The following is a 20,473-nucleotide window of genomic DNA, read 5'->3' as shown; positions in this document are numbered from 1 at the left end:
GTAAGGAGGGAAATGGTACAGCTCTTATCCCGTGGGACTGCAGCCTTCTGGGCTTTTCCTTGTTGTTTCTGAGTCAGTAACTGCAGTTTCTTTTGGGACCACTGGCTTATTAAGGCATCATCCTAGGAGAAATGGGGACCTACAATTCTTCCCCTTTATTACTTCCTCAGTATTTCCTGCTAAGTTCCCTAAGCCATCAGCGCCCTTCACATGCCTCTATTTCCCATGTTCCTTATCCCTACTGTCCCTCCCTGCCTCCCACCCATTATCTGCACTGTCCTTTCCAGTCTGCCTGGGCCGCAGCCCAGTGCCCTGCCTGGCCAGCCTCCCTGGCTCCCCCTCTGCAGTGCTGAGCCGGCTCCACCCCCACCCCCCTCTGTTCATGCCCTGATCCGCTGGAGCTCAGAGGTTGAGTGTCCGGCTCAGGCCCCCAGGGGCCGAGGACAGACCTGAATACATTAGCACCCACAGAGGCCCCTCTCCAGCCTGAGCAGAGGAACCCCCAGTGCAGGGAATGGGGGTGGGCGGCCCCCCCAGGTAAGTACAGACATGAGCCAACCCACCTCATCTTCCCTCTTCCCGAAACACCTTCCCTGATGTTCCATCCAGAAGCCTTCCCGCTCTAGCACCCCAGGCTTCTATCTCTGGTCGTTACTGGGTTCATAAATTTTCTCACTGCCCATTCTCCCTTTGAAAGGCAGCCCCTCACTCTCCCTATCTGTCTACATTTTCTAAGCCATGAACTTCATTTCTCGTCTCATTCTTATTCAGACTTTGTCTGCTGACGTTTCTGGCTCTTGGCTGCCCCACCAACCTCCCGGTCTTTGTCTCTCTTTGTCTCTTTTTCTCTGTGTGTCTTTACCCCCCTCTCTAAGTCTCTTATTCTCTGGTTGGTCTTTGTCTGTCTGTCTGTCTTTTTCTCTGGGTTTCTGTTTGTTTCCACCTCTGGGTCTTTGTCCTCTCTCTAGGTCTCTGTACCACCACCCCACCCCACCCCCAACCACCTTGGGTCTGTCTCCTGGATCATGCCACTGAGACCTTTGGCTTCCGTCTGAATCTCTCTGCCTCCCCCTGTCTCTGTTTTTCTGTCTTTGTCACTTTCTGGGTCTTTATCCATGTACAACACTGACTTTGCATCTTCTTTGGGCCTAGTTACCCCAGTGTGGCTGGGTTATCTGGCTGCCTTGGAGACCAGGAAAGGACAGGGGTCCCTGCCCCCTACGGTGCCTCCTTTGGGGCTCTCAGCACCCCCTCTGTAGGGGTGGCACTTTGTGTGAATGGGAGGGCGGGGTTTTGGCCCCAGATTATGTAGTGACTTTGACATGGAGTTGAAGTGCCTTAAGCCCTGGGGCTCCTTTATATGGAAACAGTAAGCTGCTCTTGTAGGTCAGGTGGAAGATGGGGTGTGGGTCAGTATCCTCCACCCCATCTTGTGCTGGAGCCGCCTAGTGCTGGGCCGTGTGGGGTGCAGGCGGCTCTCTAAAGGTGTAAATCCCACCTAGTCCAAGGTGGATATAGGTCTACCTCAGGGCAGTAGCAGAGGGGGTCAGAAGTTTGGGACCCAAGCCAGCTTTCCACCCTAGCACGGGAGCCCCAGTGTGAGATGGGGTAAGGCCTTTGGCCCCTGGCACCCTGAGCAATCAATGCAAGGTGACCCCTGGAGACTGGTAGGTACCATGGGCAACTGTAAGTCTTCCATAGACACATTTGGCTTGTCCCACTGCCAGCACTGTGGTCATCACTGGGGTTTGGCATCCAAGGACTCATTGGTGTTTAAACTTGCCATCTTTCTCCAGCTAAGGGACTTGAAGGTGGGTGATTGCACTTTTACTCTCTCGCTGGCTAGCTCCTGGAAACCATTGCAAAGTAGGAATCCTGCCTCAAAGGCATGAAAGTTAATTTACACATTCCAACTATATACCCGCTCTTGGGAGACCGCTTACTTCCCCTCCCAAGAATGACCTTCAGCTCGGTTCAACTCGGTCCCTTCAGCCTCAGGTTAGCACCTGTCAGGTGGGCCTAGTGAGCCCTGGCTGGACTTCCTGGATACCACAGAGACCAGGGAAGGAGGCAGTCTTGGGCCATAAGTGCTGAACTTCACACGGCCTTCTTACATGGACCACTCAGATCCTCCCACCAAAGCCCGTGAGGGCCCTTAGGTCCAGTATGTCTCCAGAGTACAGAGCTCTGGATAACACTAGCAGCTCTTGGACCTCATCAGCCCTGCAGTGGTGGAGGGGAGCCTGAAGGCTCAGACCCGGCCTCCACTCTAGGCTCAGGAAGGTCCATAAACACCCATTGTACCCTCTGTCAGAACTGTGTTAGCCTGGGTTAGATCGGGCCCTGAGGGATTTTTTGTTTTGTTATGTTTTTTTCCTTTTTTAGATAAGGTCTTGATGTATAGGCTGGCTGGGCATTCTGAGCTCCACCTTCCTCCACAATGACCAGCATGGCCTGGGTCTTTATGACCAGAAGTGGCCTAATGGGACGTTCTTAATGGGACGATGACGTCCCTATCCTTGTTAAGGAAATGAGGACTAGTAGGAGTGGCCTCGGGTAGATGGTCAAGGCTGAACTTACTTATTAGTAGCTTCATTTGAAAGTAATTCCTCCAACAGCAGATCTGCTGTTTTTGTTGGAATGCTGGGCCTAAACCCCAGGGGCCTGAGGCGCGGAGCCACACGGCCTAACCCATCCAATGATCTGTAGTGTGTTCAGTTAAGCAGCCACCACTGCGGTCATGCTAGGACTTTGATCAGCTTAGAAAGAAACCCCGCATTCTCTCCTCAGATGGGGGTAACTGCCACACGCTGTCCTGTGTCCTTAGAGTCTCCTCCACAGCCGAGTGTAGTGCTTTAGGCCTATGATCCTTGCCCTCAAGATGTGGAGGCAGGGGGATCCCATCCGGGCCAGTCGGGGGTATGTGCAAACATTGTCTCAAAAACAAACACCTCTGGATTCCAATACCAAACAGTGCCATGCTATATACCAGGGGTTTGTTGGTTTGGTTTTACAAGACAGTTCCTCTGTAACCCTGGCTGTCCCGGAACTTAGACCAGGCTGGCCTTAAGTTCTCGGGGATCTGCCTGCCTCTGCCTCTCAAGTGTTGAGATTGAAGGTGTGTGCCACCACCACCCAGTTTTGCTATGTAGCTTTACTGTATTGTGCAGGGAATACAGATGTATAAAAGGGTCTGCGTGTTCAGTACCGAGGACATTGCTTTCCGTCTGAGTCTGGCGAATTCAGTGGGTACAAATGATGTGGAAGATACAGGGAACTGACCAATGCCTGGAATTGGCTGCTCCCACTTAAAATGTTTTAAGGTACACAGCCTGTGTTCTCACATTGTCCAGGGGCTAAGGAGCAAAGATCACTGGAGCTCATAAGGTAGCCTCAACAAAGAAATTGTTCATATTGTTTGATGTTTGTCCCTCATTTCTTTTTCTCTGCTGGATAGAATCCTCGTTACTTGTGTGAGTCATGGCCTTTTGTAGCTCTAGCTGACCTCATTCTCCATGCTTCTATATCAGTCTCAGGAGTTCTGGAACTCCAGAATGCACACCACACACCGGGCCTGTGGCTACAGTCACCTACAGGGACTCAGGAGCTAAACTGCTGGGCATTCAAACCCTAGCTTGAGTAGCTGTGGTCTTAAGCAGTTTATATCTATAAAATTATATTGTCTCAAAACTCTGTTCTTGGTGCTAGAAGCATGACACAATGGTAGCACTGCCTTGCATTCAGGAGTCCCTTCGTGTTCCACATCACACGCCAGTACCATATCAAAACCAAAAACCCCACGAATGTGTAAATTCATAAACGGTGCCTACAGCAGTGAGAGCCACCAATTTGACATACTTGACAATATCACTTGGACTGGAAACCTTTACTACAGTTGTACCTATACCAAGTTTCTTTTTTTTTTTAAATATTTATTTAATATTTATGAGTACAATGTAGCTGTCTTCAAACACACTAGAAGAGGACATCAGATCCCATTACAGATGGATGTGAGCCACCATGTGGTTGCTGGGAATTGAACTCAGGACCTCTGGAAGAGCAGTCAGAGCTCTTAACCCCTGAGCCATCTCTCCAGCTCCTATACCAAGTTTCTTATGACAGGCAGGATACTCTTGTCCCATGAGTACTGCTCTACCCTTTTCGTTAGATGAGGGTGCAGAACACATTATTGTGGCCGGTGGGTCCTCCAGTTCCTGGTACCCCTGACATTCCTACCTATCTTTTGTTCCTGCAGGTTTGGGGCGCCTGCCCCCCGCTAGGACAAATCTAGAGGGGGTCTCCCCACCTAATGGGCTTGGCCAGGGCCCTGCGCCGCCTGAGCGGCGCGCTGGAGCCAGGAAACAGTCGAGCTGGTGATGAGGAGGAGGCGGGGGCCGGGCTGTGCCGCAATGGGTGGGCGCCTGGGCCAGTAGCTGGGAACCGGCGCCGTGGACGCTTCGTCAAAAAAGATGGGCACTGCAATGTGCGCTTCGTGAATCTGGGTGGCCAGGGCGCGCGCTACCTAAGTGACCTGTTCACCACATGTGTGGACGTGCGCTGGCGCTGGATGTGCCTGCTCTTCTCCTGTTCCTTCCTCGCCTCCTGGTTGCTCTTCGGCCTGACCTTCTGGCTCATCGCCTCGCTGCACGGCGACCTGGCTGCCCCGCCACCACCGGCTCCCTGTTTCTCGCAAGTGGCCAGCTTCCTGGCTGCCTTCCTCTTTGCACTGGAGACACAGACGTCCATAGGCTATGGTGTGCGCAGCGTCACCGAAGAGTGTCCAGCTGCTGTGGCCGCTGTGGTGCTGCAGTGCATCGCAGGCTGTGTGCTCGACGCCTTCGTCGTGGGTGCAGTTATGGCCAAGATGGCCAAGCCCAAGAAACGCAACGAGACACTGGTCTTCAGTGAGAACGCAGTGGTGGCTCTGCGAGACCGCCGGCTCTGTCTCATGTGGCGGGTGGGCAACCTGCGCCGAAGTCACCTGGTGGAGGCGCACGTGCGGGCCCAGCTGCTGCAGGTGAGGAGGGGCGTGTGGGGTCTGGGGAGGGGACACTGTTGCTACAGGTGTGTGTGTGTGTGTGTGTGTGTGTGTGTGTGTGTGTGTGTGTGTGTGTGTGTGTGTGTTTAGAAGAAGACAGCAGGAGATGTAAACCCACGAGGCAAGTACCTAGAAACCTGGGCTTGACAAGAGTAGAACAACAACTGAGGAGCTTCCTGACCTGGAGGCTTCCTGATAGTTTACCCAGTGGTCTAGTCACAGGTAACCATACCTGCCCTCCCGTGCTGCTTCTGTAGCTCCCACCAGGATTAAGGTAGGGAAATACCTGTGTAGCAGCCTGAGTGTGGCAGGTGGGTGTTGGGGAGTGTGAGGCCTTGCTACTATCCCAGGAGAAAGGAAGACAGAAGCTCAGGACTTGGGTCCCAGGCTCTTCTACCAATCTTCCGCCCAATGAGTAGAGCAGTTAGGCTGGAAATAGTCGCAGCAAAAGGCCATTCTCCCCGGCCACTGGGACAGCAACCTCCAAGCCCTGCTGTAGAAACCTTGATGCTCCTGGATTTGGGGCCACATTGCTCAAGCATCTGGGTTCCCAACGAACCATTGAGCTGCAGTCAGCACTGGTCTGATAGAGGTTGCACTTGAGGTCAGAGGAGAGGGTGACTAACTGTGGGAAATAAAGCTTCCAGAATCCTCTGGGGCACAGAGAAAAGAGCCCCAATCATATTTGATATTTGAGCTCCTAGTCCTTTGAAACTCCCAAGATGACCCAGAAGGACACTTCTTCCAGATGTCTGTGGGGCAGTGACACAGCCAGTCATAGGGTAGGAAGTAGGAGGTGAAATTATCAGTACTGCACACACCTCTCCATGTGCTCACTCAGTGATGGAGAGAGAGGCATAGCCACCCGAAGCAGCCGTAGCATAGTCCATGTTGGAGCCAGATGTACCTCCTATATCCTCCTGTCACTCTGGGTCCCTAGCTCTCTAAGTCTTTATCCCTCCCTCTGCAGGTCTTTTCTGTCTTCCCTTGCTCCTGGGTTTTGGTCCTCCTGGCGGTGGGTTGGGGTGTGTGTGGGCAGTGTCTGCGTCCCCTTCTCTCTTTAGGGTTTGTGTTCTGCTTTCCCTGGGTTTGGGTCTATGTGCCTTTCCTTGGACTCTGTCTCTGCCTCTCTCTGGATCTCTGCCTCTCTCCGGGCCCCTGGATCCATCTCCTGGTTGCTCTTTGCTCTTTCTTTGTATCTCTGCTCCTCTCTTTCTGTAACCTCTGTTCACTTCTCTGACTCTGTCCTCTTGCTCCTGCACAGCCCCGTGTGACCCCAGAGGGCGAGTACATCCCACTGGACCACCAGGATGTGGATGTTGGTTTTGACGGAGGCACCGATCGCATCTTCCTCGTATCCCCCATTACCATTGTGCATGAGATTGACTCTGCCAGTCCACTGTATGAGCTGGGGCGGGCCGAGCTGGCCCGGGCTGACTTCGAGCTGGTGGTCATTCTTGAAGGTATGGTTGAGGCCACAGCCATGACTACACAATGCCGCTCATCTTACCTCCCAGGTGAGCTGCTCTGGGGACATCGCTTTGAGCCAGTCCTCTTCCAGCGTGGCTCCCAGTATGAGGTTGACTATCGACACTTCCACCGAACGTATGAGGTCCCGGGGACGCCAGTCTGCAGTGCCAAGGAGCTGGATGAGCGGGCAGAGCAGGCTTCTCACAGCCCTAAGTCAAGTTTTCCTGGCTCCCTTGCTGCATTTTGTTATGAGAATGAACTAGCGCTGAGCTGCTGCCAGGAGGAAGATGAAGAAGAGGACACTAAGGAGGGGACTTCAGCAGAGACCCCAGATAGGGCTGCCAGCCCCCAAGCTCTTACACCAACCCTGGCACTGACCCTGCCTCCATGACATAGCTGAGGCCCACTTCCCCATGTGACACCCCTTCCCAAAGATGACAGGGATGGAGAGCTTCCGGCCTCTGATGGGAGTGGGACAGGGGTTTCTCAGGACCAGTGGCCTGCTGAGATAACCATTAACCATGAGAATGTCTACCACAGATATACTACACCTTTACTTCTCTGCTCCAGTCTCACTCCCGAGACCCCCTTATGAGCTGGATTCCCACGTCTTACCAGAGCTGAGGGATCAGATTTCTGGACCATACAAGAGACAAGGTGTGGAGGCTGGATTTTGGTTGGACATCAGTGAGAGCCTCAGGGAGGAAGGTGTCAATTTATACAGATCGAGGAACAGAGATTCAAGCAATGATAGAATACTCCAAGGATTCAGGATCATCATAATTGACCAAAGATAGAACAGTGACTGGACTGCATGTGGAGAAAAGGCCCGGTGGCTCCAAAGAGCCCAAGAGTTGAGATTCTCTTGAGTCTGGGTTGACACTGGGGATTCTAAAACATGTTGGCTAGAGGAGAGTGGAGCTGCTCTAGAAACCACAAAGCTATGTTTCTAGAATACACAGAACATTGGTAGGTTTCTCAGTTTGGAAGGACTAAGGTTCCAGATGCTGGAGGACTCTGGAGTATTGGCTGTTTAGGGTCCGACTGAGGGGGTGGTTCTGGCTTCACCACGATCCACAGGGTGAATTTTGTTTTTGCTTGAAGTGCCATTCTTAGAACATCCAAAGGAATCAAGATTCTATGGTTCGGGGTTGGTCAGAGTCCAGGTAGGATTCTAAATGATTTGCTGGCTCCACTTTGCCCATCAGGGTTGAGGATCTCTATGATCGTGGGTAGCTTTCTGTGGTTCTGTAATGCCAAAAGGAATCGAAACTCCAGGGACCAGAGCTGTCCTTCCCCAAAGCTTAGAAGTCTAGTCACCTTCAGATGGGCAGCCTGATAAACTCTAGGAGGCAGACACTGTTCCCCGTGGAGCTTGCAAGCAAGAGCCTAGACAATCACGGGGCTAGCTAACGGAAAAGGGAAGGAAGAGGCTGAGGCTGGCAAGCCTAAAATATTCTGGATGACGATACCTAGTGATGTGTGTCTATTTCTCAGATGCTATGCGTACGTGTATTATATATGATATGAATACAGATCTCTATCTTTTCTGCTTGTTCCTGTAGTAAGATGTGAAAGATCCAAGCTGATCAGAGCCCTTTGCAGAGATCCAGGAAGGCTCTTTATTTAACTCCCAGCAGCTCCTAGGAACTTCAGGATGTTAGGCAAATCTTTCCTTGCGTTGCTTCCGTTTTTCCTGCAACAATAGCCACCAGAACTTCTCCGAGGGTCCTCTTAGCAGCCTCCTTCACCTAATGGAGGCTGAGATGCAGTGCAGGTCCTGGGATTTCCTCTCCCTACCCTCATGCTGAACTAGCCTTCCAGGGTAGAGGAGGGGACACTGACTTGACAGCTGGACCCATGCTGTATGCAGATTCAGAACCAGCGAAAAGCATGGGCTATCACCAGGGGCCAGTGTCACCACCTCCCTGCTCCAGCTTAGGGGCTGGAAATGGAAGAGGTGGCTATTGTCTCCAGGGTGTATCCACGGTGAGAGGAGTGGAGGAATTCATGGCGGACCCTGTCACTGCATTAAAGGCTCAGGAGCTCTGGCGCTGTGCCTGCATTTCTGAAATTGTGGGTCCTTGTTCTTGGCCTTCACCCATGGTGCAGCCACCTAAGTGCCCAGCAGGCTGACGGCCAGCCTCAGGGGAGCTGCCAGAAAGAGGAGGTGTCCTCGCTCATGTTCCCGACCAAAAGCCAGTACCATCACTGGCATTGGCTTGCCTGAGTGTTGAATCCACCCATGCCCTCTTTGGGTTCTCATCTTGCTTTATCCTTCAGAATCCCTAGGTAATAACCGGACAGGATTAATTAACTGGCCGCTCTCCCACCTCCAGGTCTAGGGCAGGGACTAAGAACAAAGGAGACCATGATGGAGAAAGATGCTCAGTTGGGCTGGACAGGCAGGGGCAGGCAATTCTAATGAACAGGAGAGAACTGGGTAGGACTGGTGTACCCAGGGTCTCCATGAGGGAGGGCATGGGTCAGGCCACTCACTCATAAAGGTCACAGAGGGGATTAGGAGGCTCCATGACTAATCCAAAGGCTTAACCAAGTCCTGGCCCAGAATCCACCCCCACCTGAGCAGTCCAGGGACACAAATGAGGGCAAGACCTGGAAGCCCCACCCATCATGGGCCTGGGATTTACAAGTATGCCAGAGTCCCCACCATGCAGGCTCCTCACCGCTTCCCCTGCAAAGGGGAAGAGAATTCTGGGAGGAGAGATGAGTTTAAGGGCAGGAGTGTGGGGACTGAAAAGGTTGGGTCGAAGGAAGACTTTAAGTACCGACTCTTGGAGAACTGCCAAACTTGACAGTGCAAAGCGGAAGATTCTGAGGGAAAAGGGGTGCCTTGGGAGAATGCCTGGGGAAGGCAGAGTTTTCGGAAGAGGAAGCTAAGAGGGAGAGTTTAGAAGAGAGGAAGAGCCTGAAAAACAGACAAAGCGCTGGGAAGGTAGAGCCCTTGCATTCACGGTACCCAATACCGTAACATTTGGAAGACAGAATGCTTTTATTTACCATCCTTTGAGTCTGAGATTTCAGGTGTGTAGGAAAGTCTAATGTGGTGGTACGAAAGGGGTTCAAAGATTGCGACCTGCTAAGAAGTACCCTGAAAAGGGGGCAGAAAGACGGGCCTGTGAGGCTCCCAGTTGCTTGGCAACCACTGCGGTCAAAAGCTAGCATGGAGGGCCAGGAGGTGTGGCTGGAGCAACAACCCAAGGTTGAGACCCGCCCTTGACAACAAAACTAATAAGGCACCGCCCCCTAACAACGAATGCCTGCGGAGGGGTTGGTGGAGGAGGGTTAGGTAGCCCTAGTCTGGCTTGTGCGCAGGCGCAATCTCCCCTCTCCATGAAGTCACACCTCCTGGTCACTTCTTTTTCAGTTTTCTTATTGGAGGGTAAAACTGCCAAGGATTTTCCTTTGTCTTGGAGGCGGGACTGAACAAACTACCCATAGTCCGATTGGTCAGCCTAGCAGTCTATTGCCAGCTGTACGTTCCTGCATCTGCTTCTCGTGTGCCTATTGGTCCTGGAGATGATCCTGTGGTGTCGGGGGGCGGAGCAGTCGGGGAGACCCGCAGCGGATTGGGTGGTGTCAAAGCGAGGGGCGGGCCCCACCGGCCGGGCGGTTGGGCCGTGAAGGGAGAGTCTTTTCGGCGCTGAGGACGGGCGCTGAGGAGGCGGCGGTGGCTCCTGGGGCGTTTGAGCGGGCTCACTCGAGCCCGCGGGCCGACGCGGACGCAGGCCCAGCCGGCGGAAACGCCCCGGACTCCCCGCGGGCCTTCCTAGCCGCCATGGAGGACGGTGTCTACGGTAGGCCGGGCGAGGCGGGCGGGCGGGCGGAGCGGTTCCCAAGCCCCGCCGCGGACAGCAGAGCAGTGGCGAGGCGCCTTTCAGCGCGCGGGACGGGCTTCCGGCGCGGTCGAGAGCCGGGGGTCCCGGGCCATTGTTTGGGCCGAGCCCGCTTCCGGCGGCGGCGGCGGGCGGGGCGCGGAGCGGGGCGGGGCGGGGCGTACACCCGCGGGAGCAGCGGCCTGGCTTTCTTCCTGCAGACCTAGGCTTAACGCCGTCCCTACCGACCCTGACCCAGGATCCTGCTGCCCTATCCTGACTCTACTGTGTACCCAAGATCCAGACCACAGTGTCCGCTATGGCGGAACCAGAACCTCGGGTTCTTTCCAAGAAATGCACCCAAGATTCAGGACCCCCAACTTTCCCACCATGATGGAGCCAGAATCGGGCCCCCTTACAAGAAATGCACCAAAGGTCCATATTGTGGTGGATCCAGAAGCCAGAGTCCTGATTTCTTTCTAAGATTTGCACCCAAGATGCAGGATTCCCAGGTCCTCAACCACGAAGGGACCTACTCCCTTCCAAGATCTAGGGTTCCAAAGCCCTTTCGATGATGGAGCCATGAGCCCAAGGCCTTCCAAGTAATGTTTCCAGTATCCAAGCACCCTGTTCTACTGTGTTGGAACCAAGGAGCCAGGGCATCCAAATAAAGCATTTAAAATTCAGACTTAGAGTTTCTGACTGTGGTGGGACCAGGATCCCAGGGAGTGGTTCCCTTCCGAGTAATGGGCCCAGAAATGCATCCTCAGACCTATGAGATGGGATTCTCAGGGACTTCAGCCCCAAACTAAGGACTTCCGGGCCTTACTCCCCAGAACTAATCTCTTGACCCTGGTCCCCAGAGCCCCCAGACTTGACTCCAGAGGAGCGCATGGAGCTGGAGAACATCCGTCGGCGAAAGCAGGAGCTGCTGGTGGAGATCCAGCGCCTCCGGGAAGAGCTAAGTGAAGCTATGAGCGAAGTGGAGGGTCTGGAGGCCAATGAGGGCAGGTGAGGACCGTGGGAGTTCATGGGACATGGGGCGTAGCCAGGGCTCTGGGTGCTGAAGCATCGACCCTTGGCTGCTCACCACCCTGCTCTTGCAGTAAGACCTTGCAGCGGAACCGGAAGATGGCAATGGGCCGGAAGAAATTCAACATGGACCCCAAAAAGGTTAGCAGGGAAGATACTCAGGCACGGTTTTGACATCTCTGGTTCTAGAAGTGTTAAGACAGTAGGTTTCCTCTAGGCAGCAGGCTGGATCCCTAGACATCTGTCCAATGATTGTGTACTGAGGCCTTTGGGAGCCTGGCTCTGTGCTTTGCAATGCTGAGAACCCTAAGACCCTGCCATATTCTGGGGGACCCCTCGATATAAGTGCTTACAGTTCAGGATGAGATAGGTAGTAAGAGAGGGGCTTTCATGCCACAGGAAGAGCCAGGTAAGGGATTCCATGTTCCTGTCTACGTGGGCAGGTATGTGGTGTCAGCGTCATTTCTTTATTGTAATGTGTAGTAGTGTATCCAGTTATTCTTCAGACCCATTCCTCGACAGGCCCAGTTGTTCATGCTGGAATTAGCCGGAGAGGCTGAGGGAGTAGGCTAGGGATGGCACGTGGGGGGCTATGTGAAGGTGGTCGTGCTTTGTTAGGGTGAGGAAGCTTCGGTGCAGGAACCTCTGCCCTGAGCACAAATCTGGCCCCCTCCCTCCAGGGGATCCAATTCTTGGTGGAGCATGAACTTCTACAGAACACACCTGAGGAAATTGCCCGCTTCCTGTACAAGGGCGAGGGGCTGAACAAGACAGCCATTGGGGACTACCTAGGGGAAAGGTGAGCTGCCAGGCCTGCACAGTGCTTCCACCCTCTTTAGCGTCTCATGGGGTACAGCAGGTTTGTGGCCTCCACTGGGTCATGATACAATGGACTGACTAGCTCTGCAGGGGCAGGGTTTGAGTCTTGGGAGGTGGCACCTGTAGGCATCCAGTGAGTAAGGGCACCCGTTATGTTTGAGGGACTACTGAAGTCTGAATGTTAGCACCTTAACCGTGGATACACAACTGGGTTGTCTGGAAGTCTTGAGCCATGGGCCAGAGCCCCACGTGTGTAGAAACCTCTGTAGATGCGTGAGTGCATAGGAACTGGGAATTGCTCGTGGGTTCTTAGATAAAGGCCAGCTCTTGAGATAAGGCTTGTAGGGAGCACAAGAACAGTTGAGAGAAGTGACATCAGGTCCTTTGTGTGCTCAAAGCTTCGACGGGCTACAAGAGCAAAGTGTCCTCCTATTCCAGGACCCGACCTGTGCTTAAAGCCAGGGGACAGGCTGAGCCACTGTGGAGGCAGCACAGTGAACAAGATGTGACATTGTTATCTGTCCTATCACTCTCCTGATGTGACTGTATCTCCCTCCAGGGAAGAGCTGAACCTGTCTGTGCTCCATGCTTTTGTGGATCTACATGAGTTCACCGACCTCAATCTGGTTCAGGCCCTCCGGTGAGGATGGGGCAGAAATGCACCTGCCAGGGCCTTCTCAGCTGTGAGGGTCGAGCCATACCAACCAAAACAAGCCACACTCACTTCAGGAAATGATTCTCAAATAAGACAAGTCCAGGGTGGGGCCTCCTTTTTCTACTGCTCTCAGTGGATCCTCCTATATGACAGCAAATCACCTGCAACCCCCAGTCCAATTTAGTAAATTTAGTGAATGGGCAAAAGGTTGCTTCTATATAGACCCACTGGAATCCATGGCCAGAGCGTACAGATTTGATCAAATTGCATGCCTCCTACTAAAGCTACCGCTGGAGAGATTTGGAGTCTTATTGTTTGGGGGTTAGGATTGAGACAGCATTTCATTGTGTAGCCCTGGTTGGCCTGGAATTCTGTAGACCAGGCTATCCTTGAATTCACATTCATCTGCATCTCCTTCTTGGGTACTGGGATTAAAGGTGTGCATTACCACACCAGACAAGGTTTGCATAATGATTTGCCTGCTTTTAACAGAGACTAAGATGTGAGTGTTTTCCAGCCCTGAAACCTATGCTGACCCTGTCTCTCTCCAAACCAGGCAATTCCTGTGGAGCTTTCGCCTCCCTGGAGAGGCTCAGAAAATTGACCGAATGATGGAGGCCTTTGCCCAGAGATATTGCTTATGTAATCCCGGGGTCTTCCAGTCCACAGGTAGGACCAGAAGACAGGGCGTGGACATAGTCTGAGAAAGAAGTGCTAGAACCTGAATCACCAAACGAGAGAGGAATAGATGAAGGGTCCAGGGGGGTCATGGTCATCACCCACTGCTGCCTTATTTTACCTGGTACAGACACCTGCTACGTGTTGTCCTTCGCTGTGATCATGCTGAACACCAGCCTTCACAATCCCAATGTCAGGGACAAGCCGGGCCTGGAGCGCTTTGTGGCCATGAACCGAGGCATCAATGAGGGTGGGGACCTGCCTGAGGACCTTCTCAGGGTCAGTGCTGTACCTAGCCCCACCCCTCTTCTAACCTTACCACCTTGTGCCCCAGTGGTCTCCCAGTGCCTGAACTGGTATGGCTGTTGACATGGTGTATGGACATGACTGTTGTTGTGCCTCCCTCTTCTGCTTCCGATTTTCTGGTCTGGCCCTTGGCTCTTGTTTGTGTCTCTTCTCAGGCTTTGCGGGCTCTTTCTCCCATCATCTCTGAGAACCTAGCAGGCTTTCCTACTGTTATCCCTTCATCTTTTTCTTCCTCCCTTCTCCCATCTCTTCCGTTTTGTTTCCCTTTCTCCCCTGGTAAGTGAGCAGTTGATTTTCCTGACCCTTGAACAGAAGGCTCAGGGGCCAAGAGTTGTTAACTTGTTTTTTTACCCCTCAGAACCTCTATGACAGCATCCGAAACGAGCCCTTCAAAATCCCTGAGGATGATGGGAATGATCTCACCCACACCTTCTTCAACCCAGACCGAGAGGGCTGGCTCCTAAAGCTGGGTACGTCCCTTCCTGAGCCTGCTGGCAACCTTGCAGTGACACTAGTGGCCCGGGTCAGAACTAGGCATCCTCAGTTTTTGCACCTTTGAGAACCTCAAGTTTCCAGGACGAAAAAATAGGGCTGAAACCAAGAGCAAACTTGCCTATGTGCTAGGCCTGTATAAAGTGGTCCTGGCCTCTCCTACTCATATGCTTGGAGCCCTCAATGTCAGGGCCTGATGAGCCAGGCTCTTAACCTCCCTCAGTAAAAATCTCCAAAGCCCAGGACAGGGTCAGATGCTTGGCGGACTGCTCTAGACTTGGCCTTGTTGTCAGCCAGTGAATGTCAGCCCAAGGTGAGCCAGCATAGGGATAATGTTGGGCTTCAGGCCTGGTTGATGAGGGAACAGGACAGAGGTAGGCAGATGGTTTTAGAAGACTCTTGAGTTCCCGGTTGGAGGGGAAGTCACAGGCTGTCCTTGTTGAGAAGTATGATATGGCACATGTGCCGTAACCAGCTGCTCAGTTACCCAGGGCCAGAGGGTCACCGGGAGAGTTGTTCTCAGCTGCGAGTGCTGTGTGAACCCTGAGGCTCACGCAGGCAGGATTTGGGTACGGGCCAGCCATTAGTAACTACAGCTCTGCAGACACTTGCAGTACAGCTACGTGTGTCTGTACTGAACTGGAGGGAAGTGATGAGGCTGCCTGGACACTGCCCAGACAGCGTGAGAGCTGCAGTGGGACACTAGGCACTTCATGCACAGTGAGGCTGGAAATGGGCCTCACTTTCCTTGGGCGTCAGCAGTGGCTTTGGCATCCGCCAGGTCTTAGGTCCCGTCCTGCCCTGTTGATGTGTGCTCTTGGAGCCAGGCACTCTGTCTTAACAGCCAGTGTACGATCCTGGCAGCTACACATGGCCCTGACCCCTTTGTAGGGTGCAGGGGAGCTGGTAGGATCACAAAAGATCAGGATCCCCAGCACACAGTAGTTTAGAGGGGGGAGCAAGAAGGCAACTGCCCCACAGGATGGGGTCGAGCTGCTCTGCCAACAGTATTTCCCATTTCTCATCTGAAGAACCTGAGGCTCAAAGGTGCCTTGCCTGTGAGATGCAGGGGTCTGTCATGGGCTTGATCCTGACCATCACAGCTCATGGAAACATCTCTATCCCCACTGGTTCATCCAGAGGCCACAGTAGGCCATCTTGTTACAGACAAGATATGGGTGGGTGGGTTGACATAGATGGCCAGGGGTTTTCTAAGACCACCTGTACTCCTTAGCTCGGAGTTGAAGGTCTCAGGGAACATGTATTTTCTAGAGCCATCCTGGCCAGGCTGAGCACTGTGGGCAGGGGGAGGTGGTGGCTCCACCCCATGTAGATGTAACTGGTTTTCTTCCTCTCTCCCCCTCCCCTTTGCCTGTTCTCTCGCTGTGGCTCTGGCTCCCTGTGCATCCCTTCCCCGACTCCCTATTTCTGTCGCTGCCGGTTCTTGGGGCACCCCATCCCTCCGCCTTCCCTTCCACACCTGGTCCTGCCTGCTTTCTCGCTGTCTGCCCCAGGAGGTAGGTACCTGGTTTTCTTGCCCCCACCCCCCCCCATCAGATAGGGAGAGGCTGCCTTGGCCCAGGGGGAGGGGCTTGGGCCTCTGCCAATAGAATAGCCAGACCCTTTGGCCCAAGCAGGGGGAACCAACTCCTGGGCGCCCCCCCCCAACCCCATCCCGCAGCTTGTCCTTGCCTGCCTGTCTTCCCTCACTGCCTCTGTCCTAGACCTAAGAACCCTACCTTTCCTGCTCTGCTCCCCCCTCCCTAGCGGTTCCCCGCTGAGCCCGGCCCCTCCCACCCCTTCCCTTGCAGGGGGCCGGGTGAAGACTTGGAAGCGTCGCTGGTTCATCCTCACAGACAACTGCCTCTACTACTTTGAGTACACTACGGTGAGGTGGAGCTTGCAGACACAGGCCAGGATGCGGGGGCAGGGTCCCCAGCTCTCATGTAAACCTGAACTCTTGACTTTGCCTCTTAGGACAAGGAGCCCAGAGGGATCATCCCCCTAGAGAACCTGAGCATTCGTGAGGTGGATGATCCTCGGAAGCCGGTGAGACTCATGAGGTGCCCTGTATCTCCATGTACTGACCCAGGGCTGCTCTGACCTGTCCCCTCCCCTGTATTCTAGAACTGCTTTGAGCTTTACATTCCCAACAATAAGGGACAGCTCATCAAAGCCTGCAAAACGGAGGCTGATGGTCGGGTAGTAGAGGGGAACCACATGGTGTACCGAATCTCAGCACCCACACAGGAGGAGAAAGACGAGTGGATCAAGTCCATCCAGTAAGCCTCATTGGGCTGGAGTCTGAGCCAGGAGGGCTGGGCCTGGGCTCGGGCCTGGGCCTGGTCCCCATCACACCTCTTTTTGCAGGGCTGCTGTAAGCGTGGACCCCTTCTACGAGATGTTGGCAGCAAGAAAGAAGCGGATTTCTGTGAAGAAGAAGCAAGAACAACCCTGACCCTGTCCCCAACTCCATTATTTATTTTGGAGCTGCCCCGCCTGGGTGGCAGGACCCCTGGGCCCTGGGGCTGTGGATCCTGGTTCCCTGTTTGGAAAATCACCACCTCTAGCTCCTGACTCCTTATTTGTAATTAACATGTTGGTAATCTTATTAATTATTTAACCCCTCGCGCCTGCAGATGCCCTCATTTCTTGGGTTTGGGAGAGCTGAGAACCCATCCTCCTGACATTAACCAGGACACTGGGCTTCATACAGCATGGAAGGCAGGCACATCCCAGACGGTGACTCCAGCCCTGGGGGTGCCGAGTGGAGGGAGAATCTAATGTCTTAGTGTGGTTTTAGACTCGGCCTACTCTCCATGTGCTCTACCCCACTGGCCTGGCCGCTATGTTCATGTTGGACCTGTGGTCCTTGGGGGACTTAGTCCAGGAGACTAAGACTAGAACAACAGGAGGCTCAGGAGGAGCGAGTCCCAAGAAAACCTGTGTCAGTCCCTAGGAACTGGCTGTGCTGGCCACTGAGTACCCCATGGTGGCCTGGAGGGGCAAGTGGTGTGTGTCATGAGGTACGCGGGATGCCATTGTGACAGTGGCTTCTGACCCCACGTCCAGCCACTTGTGGAGGTGTTTGTTTTTAACTGAAAGGCCTGGGCATGTGTCTCCTGACTCGTGGGAGGGGATCTCAGTGAAGGGATACTGCTGAGTCCCCAAGTGGTCCTGTCCTCTTGTGCTTCTGGTGGAGGAGAGGATAAAGGACCAAATGCCTGCTGCCCACCTCTAGTGGCAGGAAGCTTTTTGTTACTGTTAAGAGTCAAGCCTTGCCACCTCCTTCCAGTGCCAGCATGCTAGACTGCTAGCTGCCCTGCCAGACAGGAAGTAGTAGTTGTAAAGGAATTTGCCTCTTCCCAGCATGCTTTAGCATGCAGGCCTGACTGGGAAGAAAGGATTCTGCCCCAGGGCCTTCTGGGACTTGAGAGTCAGAAGGTGTGTGTGGATCTGCAACCCTGTGGGTGTATGCCCCAACAGCACTGATCTGGATAAATGTGAGCATCCAGGTTCTAATTTAGGTGGGCTTTGGCTCAGACTACTGTCAATAGGCTGTAGTCTCCGGGGTATCAGCTTTTCTGAAGCTTACCTTGACATTGGGAAAGGAGCATGAATTACCTCTCCCCCTCCCTCCAGGGGCTGGTGTGAAATGGAGATTCCCAAATAAAACAACTAAAGTGTCACCCAAAGGGCCAGGAAAGTGCTGGGCAGTGAGTATCAGGTTCTTAGCCGCCCTCTCACCTGTCTTGTTTGCCTCTGGGGTGAACCCAGGACGAGGGAATGGTGGCTGGGAGGTGCTGCCTGGGATATGGATTCCAGTTTCCCATTCGTGGGTGTCCTGAGCTTGGATGCTTGTCTTTCATACTTTACGACCAAGTTGTCTTGGCACAGGAGCTTGCACTGATTGCCAGGATAAGGGGTGGGTTTGAGCTGGACAGTATGTTCTGGCTTACAAGTTAAGGTGACAAAGACATGAGAGCAAAGGAAAACCCAGTGGCAGGGCTCCTCCTCACCCCAGGATCATTGCCTGCCAACTGGTGACTAACATCGGCCAAGGTAAGCTGTGGCTACAGGAGGCAAGAACAGGTTATACAGGCCTGGCTGTGGAAGCTAAGATGTGAGGCAGGAGAATAGTGTGTTTAAATGAAGTGGTGGCTGGGGTGATCTGAGAGTGAATAGAGGGGAAGGTGGAAAGGGAGGAGGTCTCCAGTCCTTGGGGACCCAGTGACTAAAGCAGGAAGCAGTGGAAGAGCCACCACCATGTGCCCAGGGCTGTGACAATCCACCATGCTTGATTAAGGATCTAAAGGGAACACTGCCCAAAGTTTGTGGAACATTCAAGTCATAGCAAAATGCTTAAGCCACCCTTCAGGCCAAGTGTGGAGGGAAAGGGACTCATTTCAATCCATGTGCTAGGTGAGGCAGAAGAATCAAGGTGTTCAAAGCCAGACGGAGTTATGTGAGACCATGCCTTTCCCAGTGCCCACCAACATACCCACATAAGTCCCCAAAGTGTGTGTTTGGACAGGAGGCCACAGAGGGTGCCACGTAGAGATGAATGCAGAGTAGGGGCAAAGCACAGACAAGCCAAGGAGTGCCGACAGTTACCTGAGGCCAGGCTTGCAAAACCACGGAAGAGATTTTTCCAAATACTGATGTCGATGGTCTTGGTCTTGTAGCCTCCACACTGTGAAGCAGTAAGTTTCTGCGGTTGAAGATAACTGAATATGAGTTTGTGGGTGAGGACTAGTGCGATAGTATACCCTCCTTCAGACCAGTGGTCCTGATCCCGGTTCCTCCCTCAGGTGCAGGGGTCCTGGCCTCTGCCCTCCCCCGCAGCCTGGGGAATTGGACCTCTAGCCCTGCTCCCTGAACTGGGTAGGATAATAGCATCTCAGACCTTGGATTGGCCTGGCTCTCACCAGGGGTCTGGCCCTCACTACTCAGGCTGAGGCATGGCGGTCCTGTCCCTCCCTCATATCCACCAGTTCAGGCCACAGCCTTCCTCCTCAGACCTAAAAAATCCTGACCCTTGCCAGGTGTGGTGAGGCCATTAGTCCCAGCACTCAGGAGGCAGAGGCAGGCTAATCTCCGAATTGGAGGCCAGCCTGGTCTACACAGTGGGTTACAGGACAACCAGGGTCACAGATCTTGTCTCACACACGGTACACATACAGAGTGAGACAGGCAGACAGCACATGGTCCTAGCCCACCTCTCTGGCACGGCATTAGGGCTCTAACCCTCATTCTTTGAACTAGGATGCCAAGACCTGGCCCACCCTACTACCATGGTTCCCTCCCCAACCTATGCGGCAGGCCTGCCTCTCAATCATGTCACAGCTTAGTAGGCAGCAATCCAATCCTATGATGAAAGAAAACCCTATGGTTGGGTTCTCCTGACCTCCTCCCCCCATGTCCTGTTACCCCTCTATACTATCCTGCTCAAACCCACCCTTGCTTGGGCTCTTCCACTGTGTAAGTTCACTCCCTTCATGTACCAGTAAATTTGATCCCCAAGTGTAGGGGATGAGGGACCCAAGTGCAGAGACACCAACAGCCTAGCCACTGAGAAGCTAAGAAACAGGCAGCCACGAGAGGGGGGAGGAGGAGACAGGGACAAAACCCAACATATAACTGAGGCAGAGAGAAAAGGGAGATGCATGGGAGACCACAGAAACAGGAAGAAACCAGAGCAGCAGTCATAGGTCACTGCGAGGAAGACTGGACAAAGACAGAAGCGTTTGGGCAGGTGGGAGAACATCTGTCTAGGGTCGGAAGTGGGTGGGGTGTGTGCATGCGTGGTCATATAGACACTATTTGTGTGCCTGCCCAGAAGGTGGGCAGTAACGGAGAAATGAGTAGATGGAGACAGGCCAGGGTGGGCAGGCAGGCCAGGCAGTGGCTAGCAGATGGCTTAGTTGAGTTTCAGCAGATCAGTTCTGAGTCCCTTCCCACCACCTGGTCACCCTGTAACAGCTTCAGATCCTGCAGGAACATGGTTACCCAAACTGCCCGGACCCAAGCCAGGGTTGCCACCAACAGCAAGGACCGGAAGGGAGAAGCAGGCAAACTCCACTGCTGCATGGGTGCCTTGCCTCAGGGCTATGAGGAAAGCACAGTGACTTTGATGCAGTGTCTACT

At 53.6% G+C, this 20,473-nt stretch overlaps 2 protein-coding genes across 3 annotated transcripts; both read left to right on the top strand.

Annotated features, from left to right (window-relative positions):
- The first annotated feature begins 404 nt into the window (after positions 1-404).
- On the top strand, positions 405-8,056 carry Kcnj14 (potassium inwardly-rectifying channel, subfamily J, member 14). Its single transcript, NM_170718.2, has 3 exons — positions 405-537; positions 4,256-5,017; positions 6,303-8,056. The coding sequence occupies exons 2-3, from the start codon at positions 4,310-4,312 to the stop codon at positions 6,897-6,899; spliced, it is 1,305 nt and encodes a 434-aa protein (NP_733836.1). The 5' UTR covers positions 405-537; positions 4,256-4,309; the 3' UTR covers positions 6,900-8,056.
- A 2,064-nt stretch (positions 8,057-10,120) lies between these two features.
- Cyth2 (cytohesin 2) lies at positions 10,121-18,032 on the top strand. Of its 2 annotated transcripts, none has more exons than NM_001395066.1 (12): positions 10,121-10,326; positions 11,208-11,355; positions 11,451-11,517; positions 12,057-12,175; positions 12,755-12,835; positions 13,407-13,519; positions 13,659-13,807; positions 14,193-14,304; positions 16,138-16,214; positions 16,304-16,375; positions 16,454-16,608; positions 16,697-18,032. In NM_001395066.1, the coding sequence occupies exons 1-12, from the start codon at positions 10,308-10,310 to the stop codon at positions 16,782-16,784; spliced, it is 1,200 nt and encodes a 399-aa protein (NP_001381995.1). In that variant the 5' UTR covers positions 10,121-10,307; the 3' UTR covers positions 16,785-18,032. The 2 variants fall into 2 exon arrangements, with proteins under 2 accessions (NP_001381995.1, NP_446363.1); NM_053911.3 differs by having other exon boundaries at positions 14,193-14,305; positions 16,136-16,214.
- The last annotated feature ends 2,441 nt before the right edge of the window (positions 18,033-20,473 follow it).

The sequence above is a fragment of the Rattus norvegicus genome, chromosome 1 (genome assembly GCF_036323735.1).
Source record: "Rattus norvegicus strain BN/NHsdMcwi chromosome 1, GRCr8, whole genome shotgun sequence".
NCBI lineage: Eukaryota > Metazoa > Chordata > Mammalia > Rodentia > Muridae > Rattus > Rattus norvegicus.
Note: the sequence above shows the minus strand (reverse complement) of the source record. Positions and strands in the feature narration are given on the sequence as shown.

Bases quoted from the DNA above. Each gene is read 5' to 3' on its own strand.
- Kcnj14 (NM_170718.2), top strand. From the start codon at position 4,310: ATGGGCTTGGCCAGGGCCCTGCGCCGCCTGAGCGGCGCGCTGGAGCCA. The intron at 5,018-6,302 runs GTGAGGAGGGGC...GCTCCTGCACAG, and splicing joins TGCGGGCCCAGCTGCTGCAG to CCCCGTGTGACCCCAGAGGG.
- Cyth2 (NM_053911.3), top strand. The intron at 12,836-13,406 runs GTGAGGATGGGG...TCTCCAAACCAG, and splicing joins AATCTGGTTCAGGCCCTCCG to GCAATTCCTGTGGAGCTTTC. The intron at 13,808-14,192 runs GTCAGTGCTGTA...TTTACCCCTCAG, and splicing joins TGCCTGAGGACCTTCTCAGG to AACCTCTATGACAGCATCCG.